General features: G+C 47.7%; 1 protein-coding gene across 5 annotated transcripts in view; it reads right to left on the bottom strand.

Annotated features, from left to right (window-relative positions):
* The window catches only part of zfhx3b (zinc finger homeobox 3b), a 394,727-nt gene that overhangs the window by 79,330 nt on the left and 296,833 nt on the right, over positions 1-18,564 (bottom strand). For 4 of the 5 annotated variants that reach the window (XM_064312990.1, XM_064312991.1, XM_064312992.1 and 1 more), the window contains one exon: positions 15,399-15,895. In XM_064312990.1, coding sequence (XP_064169060.1) covers positions 15,399-15,895 — 497 coding nt within the window. The remainder of the gene's footprint in view (positions 1-15,398; positions 15,896-18,564) is intronic. The other variant, XM_064312994.1, reaches the window with a different exon arrangement.

The raw sequence follows: 18,564 nt of genomic DNA, 5'->3' as shown, positions 1-18,564 counted from the left end.
TGTGTTCACAATAACAACTCTGAGGCTGGAGTTCCTGTTATACATTCACAGGCTACAAGACTGTAGAAGTACAGGCACACAGAAACCTCGCTATAATGACACCAGAGACACAGTCCATTCAACTACTATACGATGAACGGAGACTAAATTCTCAAATGTATCTGGAACACTGTGTTGCCGGTAATACTTTGAAACTTCCCCCAAAATAACCGGTTTAACTGACGCCATTATCTGTGGCCATCAACACCAATGAAAAGTGACAGATAGTGAGCCCTACATAAGCAATGCATTAAACAGCTGTTATTAAAAGCAAAAACAGAGGTTTCATGTAAACCGATGCACTTGCTGGTAATGGATCAAGCAAAAGGAAGGAGTGAAATGGTCTAAGGGCCATACTTACTAAGCATTTATGGATGGTAAAATACAATAATATCCATCATTATACTCAACATATCATTGGTCCATATGTCCTAAATTTTGGCACACTTATTGTTCAAATAATGTATAAGAGTGGTGGCTATAAGGTTAGCTACAATGTATATGTACTTTCAGGTGATCTGATGCAAGACAGAAAAACATTTGAAGCAGAGTACTGCAGACAAGTGTATATGAACTACCTTGTATGATTCATCCAAGTTCGCTGCAGCTGTAGAAAAGTTGCATTTTTTCAAAACAGGAAAGCAGGTCGTTAACTGAGAGAAATGACAAGGCTTAGGTATTTAAATACTGCTAGACGTCAATTACATCAAAACTCCCATATTCAACAGCCCTATAGAGAAGGAAAGAGATAAAAACCTGACCTGGAACTGCACAAAGTTGCTGTTTTACATTCTTTCTTCTGGTTGGTGGCTGTCAGCTTTACAATGGAACTGACATTACAGTTCAAATGTTGAGCTGTGTGCTGACTGTTGCACTGAACTCAATAGGAGCCATCACTAAACGTGAAACACAAGCTTTTAATAGCGTTACGACACATAATGCATATTTTGAGCAAAGTGTATAATTACTTTTACACACAGGACGTGCTAAATCAGCTTATGCAGGTACATTTTGTTCTGTCATCACTCATGGCTGCTTTGTGGCGCTGGTTAACTTCACCCCCCCCACCCCACCCCCCCCGCGTGTCGTCACACCTTCACAAAACAAAAGTCTGTCGGCTGGGCGGTGAGCAGCCAGGCTCCACGCCCGGCACCCTCAGCACACCCTGTCCCGGTGATGGATCTCTTGTTTATTCAGCTATTTTAGGGACAAAAGAGGGAATCTCCTCAGAGAATGCCTCTCTTTCACTCCAGTTGGACACACCGCGGCCCCTCCCACGGAGGTCAACAAGCAGCCGGCTAGTAGACTCTGCTGGCATCTGCCCGCCACTGCTGCCGTTAACCTGAGAGAGCAGTGGAGGGACAAGTTTGGTTGGCTGTAAACCCCCCCCCCTCACGGCTCTTAAAATGGGAGGGGGGCAGGGGGGGCAGGGGGGCACACCACTGCAACTAGGCGCGGAGCATTATCCCCGCTCCCTGGGTAGGGGATTCTGGGTACAGGCTCCCCTCCCATGCGAACACGTCCATATAAAGCGGTCCCACGGTGGCAGTGACCCCAGGGCCGCCCCCCCTGCCCCCCCTCCTCCCCTCCTCGGATGGCGGGGCCCTGGCCTTTGTGTCGGCGGAGCGAGCGATTTCGGCCCTGCAGCTGTCTGCCGCTCTCCCCTCCAGGAAATGGCGGCTCGGGTGGCTCTGTCGGGATATTTCTGCGACGCGCATAATTACACCGCCGGCGAAGAGACGCTGCGCACGGCTTCCAAAAAAAAACATCCACTGAATTAAAACAGATTTCCGCTCTCCACGCTTAGACCTGAGCGTTTGCTCCTAAGTGTCTGTCAGAGTGAGACCCCGCTCGGTCTGAGCAGAGGCAACGGCGACCTCTAAGCGGGGAAGAGCCAGCCACTAAACACTCAATGCGCTTGTGCCAAATATATCGGCGGTGATATACTGCCCCGGCTTTAATAGGTCCACGCACGGCGCAGAAGGCCACGCAGTCGCAGCACTGTCTTCATGTAACCGCCAGTGTAACTTTGATCTTGTCTTAAGCCCCAGTGTTTATGAATTAGCCACACAAATATTTATGGCCGGGGGATGAAATGAAAGGGAGGCTGGTTTGTCTCCGGGCTCTCCCCACGCTCTCCTCCCCCTCGCTGATGTGTCAATGAGGCCAGAGGCTCGGGCCCGCATCCATCATCCCGGTCTGTCCGGGCTCATTGTGCGGCCAGTGGGCCGGGCCGGGCCGGGCTGGACTGGCCGGGCAGCTGAATATTAAAGAGACTAAGGCAGAGAGTGGGCCCGTTTATTTTCCTTCACCATCTGAACTATCTGCACGCGGCGGCTTAAATAAACGCTCCGAAGTGAAACTGCGCGACCGTTCTTTTATTTTACAGTGAACTACGAAGAACTACACAAGCACTGAGCACAACAGTACCTCAACCAGGTGGACCTTCCATAATCGTAATTGCTAAGGGGCTTTTTCCCCACCAACAAAAATAAATAGTTTTGTCTTTTTATGGGGGTCTCTACAAACACTGTCAGGCATAACTTCCAATTCACTGTTTGAAGTAATTGTTCCAAAACATCTTGCATGATCCCATGCAGCAATTAACAGAGAACGGACTAGGTTTTAGGTTTTGAAACGGTTGGCATCTTTGTGTATGTTTTTTATGCATTTTTTACATTTTAGCCATGTAACTTGTTTATCCAGAGTGACTTACACAGCTTACATTCCTAACATACAATCAATTTACACAGCTGTATGTTTACTGAAGCAATTCTGGCTAAGTAGCTTGCTTACAGGGTACAATGGCTGTGCCCAACCGAGGGAGTCAAACCCACAACCCACAGTTTACAACCCCAAACTATTATGCCACACTGCTGCCCACATAAGCACGAGCAGCGTACTCTCCCAGTGACTGCATGTGACGGAAGATGCATCTGATTGATAAGTACAACATGGGAACACAGGGTAAAGGTGGGAGGGCCTGGCGGAGGGGTGGGGTTCCTAGTTCTTCCAGCAGAGCTGGCCAGCTCTTAGATTAAGCCCCATGAAGGAGACCAAGCCCAGTTTGAAAAGGCACAGGAACCATGTGAACTACACCGATTTTTCTGGCTACATGCATTACAAATACACTTACTATTACAATATTCCCACTTCATGCAAGAGACAAAAACAGGATTTCGGACACAGAAATATATTTTCTTTAAAAAGCCTTGAGGGTGCGAATGGGAAAACCTAAACTGACTTTTGAGCGAGAAACACCGAGAAAAACAGAAAACTGAGTATGTGCATGCGCTTTTAAGTATCAGACAGGTGAAGCACTAACTCATCTGCAGCAGAGCTCAATAAATTAATAAGACTCTGCTCAATATGTATTGCCTTTTGCTTACCTATTTGTTCTTGCCTGCAGCCCATACAATGGGAACAACCCCCATTCGCTCCCCAATCTATATGCTTTAATTGCTCCCTCCAGCCCTGACCTCTGCTCCCCATCACTTTCTGATATACAGCATCTCTATTAGGCTTGGAAGTAGGTAAATATTCTTCTAATGACCCTTAGTCCTAACGACTACATTGAAAATGGGGGAAAAAAATCAATCCTCTCTTTTTCCTTTGTCTCTCATCGACACCATTAGTTTTCCTTTTTTTTAATCAGATATCTGATTCTAAACACTGGTACTGAAACTATACACTGAAGCAGATGTATTCGGTAAAACTACTGAAGAGATGGGCTTTCCTTTTTTTATTATATCAAATCTTATTACATTTAAAAAAATATAGAAATAAGAAAAATATTGTATTAGAGACAACAGTCCACCAACTTCAGTAATGCCCAGACTGATCTTTGTTTACTGTAGATTGATCCTTTGACAAGTAAAAGGTAACAGGTAGAACAAACAGGGGAGGACAGACACCAGAGCAGGAGGGAGAGAGAATCCTCCTCTCTCTAAAAGCCATTGATTATTCCAGTGGTAGAATACTTTTGCAGAATCCTCCTGAATGAACTGTCCCAGAATTCTGGCTGGGCGCTGGCTGCAGTATCTCAGGGAAAGTGGTGGTGGGGGCCGGGGGTGCCGATCGATGCAGTGATTGGCAGTTAATGGCTTTTCCTGTTCTGCCTGTGTAACCCAGGGCTGACGGCTGTAGCCGCTGATCAGAAATGGCAGATGCCATTTGATTTTTGTATATAAAATCCTGGCTTTGTGGAGATGACTTCATCAGGTTTAATGATTTAAAAGTTAAGTTGAATACCGTGGATAGTGAGCGGGTGGAGGCTACAGCTCTCCCTACCGAGAGCACACTTGCTTAAAATAATGTCATTCAAAAAACTAAAAACAACATTTCAAAGTTGAAGATCGTCCAACTTTTACCAACAAATGTACTGCATACCGGAAAAGTTATAAAAATGTTTACCACTGTCCCTGTGCTACCAAAGTACATTCTGTGCTTGTGTTTCGAAAAGAATGTAAACAGAATAGAAAGAATATGAAGTTAAGAGTTACTATTTAGACAAATAATAAAACTGCAGGATAGCAAGCTTGCTAAAAGCAGGGAGTGGAGGACGGATGACGGGTGACATAGATCCTTGAATAATTTTACTTTAAATTATGATTAAATTACAGAGTAAAAACAACTTAAAATTAAAATTTCAAAAGAAAACTTTAGAAATTGTACCACTGTACCAGTTGAATGCATTTTTTTTTTTTGGTCCTGTCTAAATTTTCAAATCTACATTTTCCTTGCCATCAACGCAGTCATGCAAAACAATTCTGGACATATCGATTTCAGAACACAAAGGAGGGGGCGGATTGAGGAACAGTATATTGTGACAGGACCTGTAAGATGCTTACAGTTTTGCTTGGGTGTGTGTGTGTGTGTGTGTGTGTGTCATGTGGTGAGGTAGTGTAACTGGTGGCCTCCACGATTAAGGTCTAGCACTGACTTCGGTTTATTAAAGAGGCATAATACATCTGATGCCAACGACAGCCTTGGCATACTTTTATTAATTCTCCACAAAAGCATCACCTGGAGATCAGATGGTGAATGAAGGGAATTGGTTCAAAAAGGAATAAAATAGATAAGCACCATTTTGGACAAAAGAAAACAATGAAAAGGATGAAGATGGTAAAAATCTACTTTATGGAGGGAAACTTAAGTGCATATTGTAGATTCAAGTAACCACTGAGGGAAGAGGATGATTTCCTGTACAGTTATTTGCCACAATTGAACACATAATGTCACAGTGCCTTCCTATATCAGAAACCAAAGTCATTTTGACATGTCGTGTCACAATTCAAGTTCAAAGCCACATTTTCTACAGAAAAAAATAAAATAAAACTGAAATGAAAATGCCAGTCTTACATAAAATAAATAAAAGGAATAATTTCGTATTCACAAAAGGCAAAAATCGTGCTAATATTGAGAATGGTGGATGAAGTGTTTTGCATACTATCTGGCGATATACAGGGCATTTTTTCACAGGGTGACGCGTTCGAAGCTTTCGCCGTAATTTATGTGATGTGATATTAGAGAACACCGCCTGACATACCAGAGCCCTATCAGGATTACAAAAGAACAAAAGCTCAGTTCTGGGGGAACTGGAGGTCCAAACCCATTGGGACTAGCTGCTGCAGAATTAATTTACAGTTGCTCCCCCTGCAACATCAACAAATATTTAATATTGCCTTGTTCGTATACTCATTAATAAGATGTGCATTCTTTCCTCTAGGTGGTTAATTTAATATAATTATAATTTAAATAACCATTTGCATACTGGATATGCAATCTACTCTCATGGCAAAAAAAATAAATAATAACGGCTCCTGGAGAATGTATTTATACAGTAGCATGGGCCCATTCTTTAGGGTTTAAATTACTTGAGCAATTCTATTCCAAGCATGCACGTGCACATTAAGAATTCCTCTGCATCGACGCAAATAGCCTTTCCACCCACGTTTCATCGTTCTCATCTTACTTTTAGGTCCAGTGTAGGAGATGGGAGAGGACCGTGTGAATAATTATTTCCGCAGAAAGGAATACATCTAAAACCCAGACTGTACGCACTGTCACTTCAAAAGAAGTCTCCTCTCTATGCCTACAGTCTCACAGAGGGTTACCCCTGTGAAAAGTGTTTTATAAAACACACATGTGCTAAATGGCTAAATAGCAATGAACAGGGGGAAAAAATATATACCCAAAAAAGAGGGACCCCTCAGTTTATCACACAAGGGAGAGAAAGAGGTGGGTTTCAAAAGGAAGAAGAATAAAGAAAAAAACTACCTTCACACATTGTCCTGCATTCCATGTATCAGTTTCTGAGCAACAAAGAGCTTATATTGCATTGTATTACCAAGCATGGCTGCCCACTCAGACAGCTAAATAATAAATTATTCAATTAGAATTTTTTTTTTTTTCAGACTTCAGAAAACAGTGGCGCTGAAGCAGAACAGAGATAAGATGGATGTTGCCAATCGTGAGGGACCTGGCTCCCGGTGTACGTGGAGAGGCTCTGGGGCCTGCCTGCTGAGCGCGTGCGGACCCTAGGCAGGCAGTGAGCCGCTGAGCTACGACTGGCTGGCCGGTGACGGATGGGATACACAGCAGGGGAAGGGAGGGGTCTGGGGAGGGGAGGGGAGGGTGGAGTGAAGGCCAAAGACAGTAGTGATTGTGCCCCTCGGAAAAATCACTCGTCCCTTCGCCCCATCTCTCGGCAGCTTAATGAGCTTAAAGCAGAACACATGGAAGTGGTAGGGGAACGGCAAAGGGGGGGGGGGGGGGGGGAGATAACATTTGGGAAAAATCTGTGGATTCCAACTGAATGCCTTTATTTCCCTTCTGCTTTCTGAGCAGCTTTCTTTGATTACCTGCGAGTACAGTGACCCCCCCTCACCTCCTAAATCAATACCCAGACATTTCCACAGGCACTCGCGCAACTTTTTCCCCCTCTGTCCTTTTTTATGTTACTCCCACTCCCCCTTCTCTCCATTTTTGCACTTTTATTTATACGAGAATAAAGGCCGTGATGAGAAAACAAGGTGCAAAATGATTTTTTCCAGAGGCCCCCAATAAAAACCAGATGACACCCTGAGTTGCACTGCTTAATTACAAAAGGATGAAATCTTCAGCCTACATCTGGGAAAAACATTGTGACCCCCCCCCCCCCCCTCAAAACCCCAAAACACCGGCAGATTTACGGCTCCCAGAACTTGCTCCTGGACTGCAGAAGACGGCAATTAGGTGAAAAATAAGACTGTTCAACATCTTTCTATTGGTCTGGGGGTGCAGTGGGCCTAACTCCTCCAGCCCTGGACAGAGAAGGCCAGGCCCGGAGAATCCCCCTGCCAGGAGGTCAAATCTCCCCAGGACAAGAGCTGGGTGTGTGCCCCAGGACAGCTGCAGCAATGTTTAATAGAGCCTCCCGTGTTTAATGAAAAAAATCCTCACGCTCAATGAAGGCTGTCAAAATCCAAACTGCCAACGAGCCAATCATCTAACTTCTCCTGCCTTGACTGAAGTCAAACTGAGGGGGGAATTAGTCTCCGGACTCTAATGTGAAGAGACCGTACAGCAGGAAAGAGAACAAGCCAACATCCACAGTTGCGTGTGTGACAGGAAACGTACCTTCCCATCTCAAAGGCCAGAATCACAACACTCATAACTAACTGAACACAGACCTAATTCTCACAAGCGGCGCATGATGGGGTAACAGGAAGAAACATCCTAAGCATTAAGATAAATGTCTACACCCCATTTGCTTGTCTGAATTTATCTATCCCAGGGCACTCCTCAACAACCCCAATGCAAACAGAGAGGGGTCCCCGGGTGCTCCCCTCCTGCCTGCATTCTGCGCCCCTCTCCTGGAGAGGGGAACGCGGCGCTGTTTCGCCGCTCTGACCACGCCGGGGCTGCTAATCTGGTCGCTAAGCCACCGTCGTAGCGACGCGGGTAAGCGTGTAAGCCTCCCTGTCTCTCCCTCCATCCCCTCAGCTCACAGCCGCTGAGGTTCAGAGGAATGTGCCTCGGCATTATCAAAGGGGCATTTACCTGCTCGCCAAACACCCTAAACAAGTCTCCACGGTGACCTGTGGGTGCCTCACCAAGGTAGGTGGTAAGGAGGAGACAAGGGATGCCATAGCTAACACTTGACCCATTTAAAAGGCAATGGCAGGAAATAAATCATTATCTTGGATGAGCAGAACAGAAAAAAGATGACCGTTGGCTGATATGCATGTAATATCAACAAAACAAGGCTAGCAATATTTAGATATAATATAAATAAGATACTGTAGTGTAAAACAGACCCTCTAGTCTGCCTTTACACAGGAAGTTGCTCTCTGAGACATAACTATGTTTTGAATTATTCTTTCATGGAGAAAAAAGAAAAAAAAACCTCTTGTCTGGACTTCTAAATGACTGGGGACTACTGTTTATCTGTTCTAACAGTGTATTGCAACGTGTCTCTGTCTCTTCAGTCTTTATGACCTACAGGCCTACTAGTGAGGAAGGAAATTATCCACCAATGCACAAAACAACAAACTTTTTGTGGTGCAGTGACTGGCGAGATGACTGGAGGAATGAAAAGGAGGAGGCGGTGGTGAGGGGAGTAGGGTTGGCTGGGGAGAATGTTTAGATTTTTGGGCTGAATGGATAAAAGATATTTAACCTTAAGCAGGACTGCACACAGGACCACCCACTAACTAGCAATCTGCGCTGGTTTGCTTTGTGTGTGAAGGGAATTTGTCTTGTTTATTAATTTTAAGACATAAAGAACAGGGATGGGGGAGGGAGGAAGAGGGAGAGGGCAAGAGAGGGGAGAGAAAGAGAGACAAAGAGAGAGCGAGAGAGTGAGATAAGGGTGATTGATAAGGAGCCTTTGTAGCCACACCCTGAACGCGAAAGCACGCGAGAGCCTTCGCTGCACCCGCAGACACCGCCTTCTACCAGCAGCACACCCCCAACACAAACTCAGCTGCGCCGTGGGGCACCACCCCCACTGGCTGCAGCCGGCTTGGCCACCAATCCCCTTCCTTTCTGCTGATGGAGCAGCATATAATAGGATCAGTGGCTTTCTCACACACCTGCAAAAGCTGTGGCCACATGCTCCTGCCCAGTCAGCTCACAAAGAAAAATTAAATAAAAAAAATAAAAAACAGAACAATCACTAAGGGGACACCAAAAAAAACTACAATTCCTAGCTTACCAATGTCTACAGTCCCCCATTTACCCTTTCTTCATTATAGGCCAGTCAGTGAGCTCTGTCTGTAGGTCCCACAGATCTATGGAATATGCGCACTGTGACAGTGACTGCAGCGAGCCTGAGCGAAGGTCACAGTCAGGCTCATGGAGTTCGGAACTTTCCGAACACTCCATGATCCCTGACACCCCACACTCAGAATCCGCCCAAATAAAACCACACCCATCTCTCTCTCACTGACAATGGTTCAGACCAATAGCCACATTCACACCCTCTCCTCCCCTTCCACTGATGATCTCTGCCTGTCCTTCACAGCTATTTTTTGCTCACCAGAGCGCCTGTCCCCCACCAAACGAATGGAGCTGACTGGCTGTTAGGCTCAGAGTAACGTTAAGTGTAATTCACCACTTGTCAACACAATGTAGATCACTGCAATGCCGGGTACAGCACATGCATATTTTTATCTAAAATAAATGGCACAGACAGACAGACAGTCAGACAGGCAGACAGACAGACGGACACGCACACATGCAGGAATGCACGCACGCACGCACGCACGCACGCACAGACACACACTTACTTACACACTTGGCGGTCATGCCCACTGTAGCGATATTGAGCTGCTGCTGCTGTAACAATGGAGGGAAGTGTGCAGGGTGTGTGAGTGACAGCTCCGGTGAGTCTGCACTGCGCTCTTCATTAGCACACCAGTACCAGTAAATCAGGGCTCAGCCCTTCCTGGAACAGCAGCAACCTTTTTCCCGCTGAGTACTATTACTGAACAATCTCAGGCTAACCATGATAATTAGTAGACTATCCCTGTCTAAACGAGCCTCTCTCTCTCTCTCTCTCCTTCTCTCTACCCCCCCCCCCCCCACAATCACTCTGATTGATGTTGGGAGGGTGTGTCCACAGTGTGGGTGTGGTGGCTACTCTGTTCATTGAGGATGACTCTTTCAGTCCGCAGATGAAAGGAATTGCCACGATGATCCAGGCAGCAGTTAAACATTCCCTCATGACTTAAACTCTAAATTACACTCCCATTTTATTTGATAATAAAAACAATCTTCCTGGAGCCAGTGCAAGCACTATTTATTTGTTAAGATTATCATCATTACTCGTATGATGATGGTCAGGAGGATGTAGGATCAATCACGTTTATTATGATCGTTAATGCTAGAGGTCACAGTGACGACATTACAGTGTTTAAAACAGCTTTGGAAGGCAACGTTGTTATTAAATTTCGCCCGAATGTCTTTTTTTCCCTGCAACAACTAATCTCTTAATTGAAAATGCAGCTGTGTTATTGTGTTGTTCTGTGCAAAAGCAAAGACACATTCTTTCCTCGCTGTCCAGTGATCCAGTTGGACCGTTGAGCGGGAGGGGGGGGGGGAGGTAGGGAGTGGAGGGGGGAAGAAAGGGTGCCGCGCGTCCAAGTTAGTGAAGCCTTTAGCTTTCGTGACGGATCATGGGCTGGGCTCGGATTCCTGTCAGCACGGAGTTAACATGAGACTTGTGAACATGTGACAGAGCGGGCTGCTCACGGGAGCTGGGGAGCCAGCATGTGTGCGAGTTTGCACAGTTCTGTACGGGTTCATTTGAGCAGGACAGGGAGCGTGGGGAGCGGGACGAGGGCGGGGAGGGGGGGGGGGGGTTCCTGGATAAAGATTCCCCATGTGATAGTGACGGCACTTTCTTCCCCTCTCCCCACGGCCAAGCTGCATCTGGAGTGGATTTTGTGAGAGCAGACACCGAGGAACATGATTACATTCAGTTAACTGCACTCTAAACTGATTATGCATGTGCCAAGCTAATGGACTACATTTGCAAGAGGAAAAATAACATCCAATCAATCTCAATTACTGCAGACCGCACTGGCCCCCGAGACAAGGAAGGTAGCCAGCTAACCCCAGCACCCCTCCTCCTCTCCTGCAGCCACGAGCTGAGACCACACCCCCGACCTGGGCTCCCTCCAGCCATGCCACGGTCACAATGACCACGGTCTGGACCCGCATCCTTCCACCTCACATCATCCCGCCTGTTCTAACTGGGTTCTGATCCTGGGTTCTGATCCTGCCTGTTCTCCTGGGTTCTGATCCTGCCTGCTCTCCTGGGTTCTGATCCTGGGTTCTGATCCTGCCTGTTCTCCTGGGTTCTGATCCTGGGTTCTGATCCTGCCTGTTCAAACTGGGTTCTGATCCTGGGTTCTGATCCTGCCTGCTCTCCTGGGTTCTGATCGCATTTCTGATTTCATCTCGTCTGCTAAATTTTTAGACTTTCAGGACAATCAAAGAATGCGGGGGTGAAATGGGCTGGAATTGCACATAATCGTTAGAATTTGAACATTTACATTTGAGTCAAACTAGGTTACTTCACTGTGGTATTACTTTAGGATTTGCTTTGATGCTTCAGACTTATATTACACATAATTCACATTGTGTATGTATTAGTAGAATACATATACAATAATCCCATGATACAAGGCACCTTTTTGGAAATGTATTCATAATACATTGGGTCGATTAGCAACCTTAGCCTTAGCATTCATGCATGTTAATATTACTGATGCAACTCCGCTCTGCACTTTAAGTTATTTTAAGGACCTGCCAACAAACCTCCAGCGAAATCCCCAATGGAACTGTGGGAACGACTTGAACAGTTAGGAAAATCTATTTACTGCCCTGACTGAGCAAGATGCAAAGAAACCTAAGATCCTTTTGAACCCAGCTGAACTTGGACATGACCTTAAGTATGTTCTGGTCTGTCCCTCTGTGTTAGGCCTGAGGTGAGCACTAAGACTGGTGGGTGGGGCTCTTGTTATGGTAGGGAGGGAAGGGATGGGGGGTTTTTTCGTGGTTATGAGGGACGGTCAGGCAGACCGGAGGCCGGATCTGACCCAGCATGCACCGCGGCAGTGACCTAACGTCTCCCATCGGCACGGCCGGACCGGGGACACCGGGGGGAGAGCAGGTTAACTCCCATCGGCACGGCTGGACCGGGGACACCGGGGGGAGAGCAGGTTAACTCCCAGTGCGACGGCCAGACCGGGGACACCGGGGGGAGAGCAGGTTAACTCCCAGTGCGACGGCCGGACCGGGCACACCGGGGGGAGAGCAGGTTAACTCCCATCGGCACGGCCGGACCGGGAACACCGGGGGGAGAGCAGGTTAACTCCCATCGGCACGGCCGGACCGGGGACACCGGGGGGAGAGCAGGTTAACTCCCATTGGCACGGCCGGACCAGGGACACCGGGGGGAGAGCAGGTTAACTCCCATCGGCACGGCCGGACCGGGGACACCGGGGGGAGAGCAGGTTAACTCCCAGCGCGGCGGCCGGACCGGGGACACCGGGGGGAGAGCAGGTTAACTCCCAGCGCGGCGGTCGGAGGGCTTTCGGAACATTCCGGTACGTGGGCCAGTATTTTTAGAAAGCCCTAATATGGGCTGCATACCACAGACTCTCAAATTATCCCATCCCGCTCAGGCCTCGGTTTAAACCCTCCTTTTTAATTCCAGTAATTACAGGCTCGGGTTTATACGGGACCGTGCACACAAAGGCCCTGCTTAATGCAAGCCAGTCTGATTCGGGTAAAGTGTCCAAGGAGCGCCCACATCTTACACGGCCCGTTCTGCTGACTCCATGATTTATTTTCATCTCATGAGGTTCTTTTTTTAAAATATTTTTTTTTTTTATAAGTAGCAATTTACATCATATTTCTTTTTGGGTAAAAATAAATAAATATGATTTTTCTTTTTCCTGTTCACAGAATGTATGAAATCGGCATCTCTTGCAGCAGGGTAGGCAGCTGTAAGAGTTCTGTCCTTTGTTAAAGGAGTGCTACAAAGTCCGACAATACAAAAAAAAAAACATCTTATTACCAAGGAGGCAACCAATGGTGTACCAGCATACAGAGGCATGCACTCATCACCCACTAATCACATTTGTGGGTCATGAAATCAAGTCATGATTTGGTCAAGTTGCGAACATCTTTGTTCAGAGCATGCCTGTCCAAATTGATCATAACTGCTTCCTTATGACGGCGGCATTCTCAGTCCAAAGGCTCGGAGTTATGCAGATGCTCCGCATTCTTTAACGGCTGTTTGGCCCTTCATGATGAAGAGCTGTCTTAAAGGGGAGGGGGGGATAAATGCAGCAGAACGATCAGGACTGGCTGGTTGTTCACCTATTTGCCTAGAATGGACAAAGGCTATTACTCATGTTCTCCTGCAGCTGGAAAACAACCCTGGGCCCAAAGGTGTCAGCCATTTTGGCCTTTTGATTCCTATGGCTCCAGGCAGAAACGTACGCCACGCATACCGGCTCCCTGCACTTTTTTTTTCACACCCTTCTGTAAAGCAGACTGTTGCATCATGGGCGAACATTTTTCCTCAGACGTGCGGTAGAGAGAGAGACGAGCTGACAGGCTGAGTGTGCGTCAGAGGCGGGATCGTGCCGCGGGCGGGGCGGGAGGGCGGGCGAGTGGGCCGGGTGCCACCGCGCGGTGGCAGGGGCGGGAGCCCGGCGGCGGGGCGGGAACCTCAGTCCCGCTGGCGCGGATGCGGGCCCGAGCGCCGCGGGCACTCTGAGGCCTCCACGCCTCCCCGGTGCTGCACACACAAGCGCCGGGGTAGTGTTACGCGTCTTAATCATCGCGGTATTCGTAAATACCGCCGGCCTGCGTGTCCGGGCCTGAGCCGCGGGGACGGTTACAGCCCTGCTCTCGCTCCGGCTCCCTTCCCTACGCCGACGTGTCCGAATCCCAAAACGGCCGTAAACGCCGACTTCTCGGCAAATCCCCCACGGAACGGCTCTGGCCGTCCTTAATGGCCGGACTGGGACCCCAGGCTCACTCCTTTCACTTTAATGGACTGGTGAAAATTGGACTCTTTGTGTAACTGCATGTTCTTCCAGCACAGGGGATCCTAACAGGACACGTGTTATGAAAATATCAGAGGATTACAGGAGGTTTTTTTAAATTTTTTTTTTTAAGTAGGTCTCTTCTAAATGGGAAAGAAAATCGAGCCTTTTGGATACAGCTTTAAATTGGTCTACTCTACCACAGCTTTTTAATACGATGAAAAATAAGACAAAACTTGCTTATTTTTCACTCTGTCATTTACAACACTCTTTGCCAAGATCAATTATACTACAAGTCTGGGAATAGGAACTAAAGTAATTTACTATATATATATATATATATATATATATATATATATATATATATACTATGTATATATTCAGTGTAGATGTATATGTCAGTCCTTGCTCAAATAAAAGCCAACCCAGCATGTGAGCATGTGTAGTGTAGCACATGCAGGGATGAGTGGGGATTTGTATGGGGAGGGGTGTGTGTGTGTGTACACTCCCCATATGAAGCAATGCCAGTTTGGGTTAAACAGAGTGCAGGTCCGGCTGCAGACACGTGGATAGGTGGGTAAGTGGAATCAGGTCTGTTAGATTTATGGCCATTTGTTCAGGGAGTGTTCATCCATTGGCCATTATGGAATGATTAGGGGAGAAGGTGAAGCTCCAAGTCCAACAAAAATCAATATGGCTGTCGAGAGCAATTCTGCCTCCCCGCTCCGAGGAGTATTAGCGCAAAACCCAGTCTTTTCGCACTTCTTCATCCCCCTCATCTCGCATTTCCCCTGTTGCCCCTCTCACACGCCTCACTTCCCCCTCCCCAGCGCCATGTCACTGGTGTTCTACCCGCAGTAACAATGCCCCCCCCCCCCCCCTCAGACCCTTTACCTTCTGCAAAATTGGCTGAGCAGTCACTCAGGATTGTGGTGTTTAGGCTGCCACCAGAACCGGCAAGGCAGGCTTACACTCACCAGAAATTAGTAGGAGAGAGAAAGAGAGAGAGAGGGAAAGAGAGACAGAAAAAGAGAGAGAGCATGCACTTGTGGGCGTGTGAGTGTGTGTGTGAGAGAGTGTGTGTGTGTGCGCGTGCATGCATGTGTGTGCGCATGTGTGCCTGCGTTTGTGTGTGTGTAACTGGTTGTGGAGTTATGGTTATGGTTTTGGAGGGACTGGACTGCAGTGAGTGGAGTATTTAGAATGCCTGAGGAGTGTGTCTTTGGGATCCTCTCTGCAGGGGCAGCCGTGGGGGCCGTGCAGGTTGGCGGTAAATGGCTGAGACAGCGCGGGGCAGGGGGCGCTCACCTTGTAGAGCTTGAGGCTGGCCTCGTGGCGGGAGTTGACGGTGTGCAGCCGCAGCTTCTCCAGGCTGTTGGTGTAGTAGTCGCAGGCGTTGCACTTCAGGTGGACGGGGTTGCCGATGGCGACGCACTTGAGGCGCCACTCGTTGCCCTTGCCCCCCTCCTTGATGTGCGCCACCAGCTGGTACTTCTGCACGTGCTTGTCGGTCTTGCAGTGCAGCTGGAAGTTGGCCTTCAGCTGCGTGGTGTAGCGGCACAGCTTGCACTGGTGGGAGTCGCCCACCACCGCCCGCCACTCCTCCTCCGGCAGGCTGCGCTCCGCCCCCATGTGCAGGCCCAGCACGTCCAGGTTGTCGGTGGTGAAGTGGTTGCACACGGCGCACTGGAAGAGCTTGAGGGAGGGGTCGCTGGTCTGAGACAGGCTCTCCCCCAGGGTCATCAGCTCCTCCGACACCAACTGACCGCCACCCAACCGCATGTCCATGGGAATCTCACCACCTACTGAGGACACGGCGTACCGCACATACACACAACACACACACACACACACGCACACACACACAGAGCCACACACACAAACACACATACACATACAAACATTATTAGCAAGTTATTCTTTCTGTGTGCTTTTCCACATTTTATATGTGTTTTACATTAAATACGGCTTGCAGGGATTATTGCTATCTGGTTATCCATCTATTTCGTTTCATTTATTATTTGAGCTTTTTTAAACATAAGGATGTGTTTAAGAGTTTCTGGGAGGGGGAGAGAGAGAGGGAGAGTCCTTCACTGCTCAAGAGCTTCTCAGTGTGAGCCACGCAGAGCATGGGAAATTTCCTGAGAAAAATGAAAGGTGTGCTGAAACCTTCAGCAGAGAGAGCCATGTTTTTCTCTCAGTCAAAGTGGATTTGTTCTCCAGTTTCAGTACCCCTTGGAGGCTAATGTACATGTGTGTATTTATGTATCTAATTCTATTAAACCAAGATTATCCTTCCTTTGAGCAGGGGCAAAGAAATCCTTTAACTTTTCACAGGAACAGAAAACCTATCTGCTCGGGTATGGACTGGAGCTCTTTCATGGCCCTGCCTGCACTAAATCAGCTCCAGAAGATGTGAGTTATAACGAAAAAAAGAACTGGTAACTGTATTATTATAAGGGATCTAAAGTTCCCAAGCACACATTACTGTAAATGGAATGCAGTCTCTTGTTTAAGGAATAAAAACACCTCTCAGTCCGCCTTCTCCCTCCAGATTGTGGTTAAATCAGCAGACACCTGGCTAATTAATATTGCACTCCACAGAGGCAGGTCCCGGGTTAAAAAAAAAAAAAAAAAAATAGCCAAAACAGTCCTAAACGCAGATTCAACACCTGAACAGAGTACAAAGACCATGGAGGGAAAAATGGTTTGGGAGGTTTGGCCTTTCCTCACTGATTTTTAATCTATCACTGCCCAGACTCCCGAGTGGGGGCTGACCCCGCCTGACTTTGCACTAAATTAATTCCAGCAGCCCCATTTTATTTATTGGCAAGGCATGCGGGCCGCAGTCAGACTTTTCTCCATTACCTGGGTTTTTATAGCCAGATGAGGAAGACCTCTCTGAAGCCCCGCGGAAGCGCTGCCAGCTCAACGTCTCAACTGAGCGGCTTCTCCAACAGCGTCCGGCCCCTTCCTCCTCGCCACCGCCTCATCGGCCAGCGGCATCGCACTGCAGCTCAGACTTCTGCGCTCTAAAAGGCTTTAATGGGCGTCTGCGCATCTGCTCAGCCTCTCCGCTATCTGTACCTCCAGCGCACGAAGGCTCTTTAATACCATGACCCTTAGAATATGACTGAATCCACTCAGGCCTTTTTATTAGTATGGGCCGCATCAAAATACATACGCTTTCCAGGTTAATTAATCGAAGGCTGGGATTCATCAACTTCACGTTTTTAAAAGAAATCTCAGAAAGCCATTTGCCAAAGCACAAAACTAAAGAGTGAAATACGACCAACCGATTGGCAGAAAATCTAACAATATTGTGTTCGATTTAGCTCAGTGAAGACCGCTAGCCCACTGGCTTCGGTCGGTGTCCACACAGCCTCAGACTGCGCTGCTACGGGCTTGGGGATTAGCGTTAGGAGGAGACTCGGAGAGATTGTGTTCATAGCTGAGAGTTCTGGGGCAGACGGACTGGGAAAAAAAGCTGCGTCTGGTACAGTTCTGCCAGTACAGTACATTTGTTTAAAGAGGTGTGAAAGTTCATAGGCAGATAACGATCGCTCAGTTTCGAGACCGTGTGAGACAGCGTGTGGATGCCTACCAAAAAAAGGGATCTGTGTGTGTGTGTGTGTGTGTGTGACTGAGAGACACAGAGAGTGAGTGTGTTGCGCATCTGTGACAGAACGGGCCAATCAGAAGACGGCAGTCCCACTTTGTAACATGCTTATTAAATGTTCCTTTGCAGCAAAATGAACCAGATGGCAGAAAAGAAAAAAAACAGAATTAGTCACAGCAATCAATTCTTGTTCGTCTCTTTGAACTGGCGACACTTCCAGACATGTCTGTACAAACTTTGGGGTTGTAGTTGGCAGGCAAAACACTTGCCGCTGCTACACAATTACCCTCAGTAAGCTTTTCTTTCGCCCCCTTTTCAACCAAGATAAAATTTATAGCTCTAATTACAAAGTAAAAAAAAAAAAAAAAAAAGAAAAAGACATCAGTTGCTGACTGCAGCTGAGACTTGGGAATAGTGACATAACAGCAGCCATGTTCTGTGGAGGCCTTTGGTAGAGGCCTTTAGGACACGACCGTGTCCTCCACTAAACATGGCCGCCGTTCTGCCGTTGGGTCCAGAACCCAGCCTTTCCGTGGCCACGCCGTCGCTGGCGAGACAGTAAGGCAACGAGGCCGCGGCTCGTGTGATCCAAATGCTCCGGCACGCTCCGCAGACAAACAGGGATGGGGGGAGAATTAGGGAAGGATTTCAAAGGATTTCATTTCCTGCCGCACAATCGGAGCGCAGTGAAATCCTTTTACCTGGCGGTGTAATGGGTGAGAAGCCCCTTGGCTCTCTTACACGGTCGTCCTTCACAGGAATCATCGCATAAGCCGCTCGCTCAAGTGCAGGCACCGCCAACCTTGCCTTGTAACTTAAAAAGCGTCTTCGCTTGAGGTCGTTCTTTCAAAAACG

This window comes from Anguilla rostrata, chromosome 16 (genome assembly GCF_018555375.3).
Source record: "Anguilla rostrata isolate EN2019 chromosome 16, ASM1855537v3, whole genome shotgun sequence".
Taxonomy (NCBI): Eukaryota; Metazoa; Chordata; class Actinopteri; order Anguilliformes; family Anguillidae; genus Anguilla; species Anguilla rostrata.
Note: the sequence above shows the minus strand (reverse complement) of the source record. Positions and strands in the feature narration are given on the sequence as shown.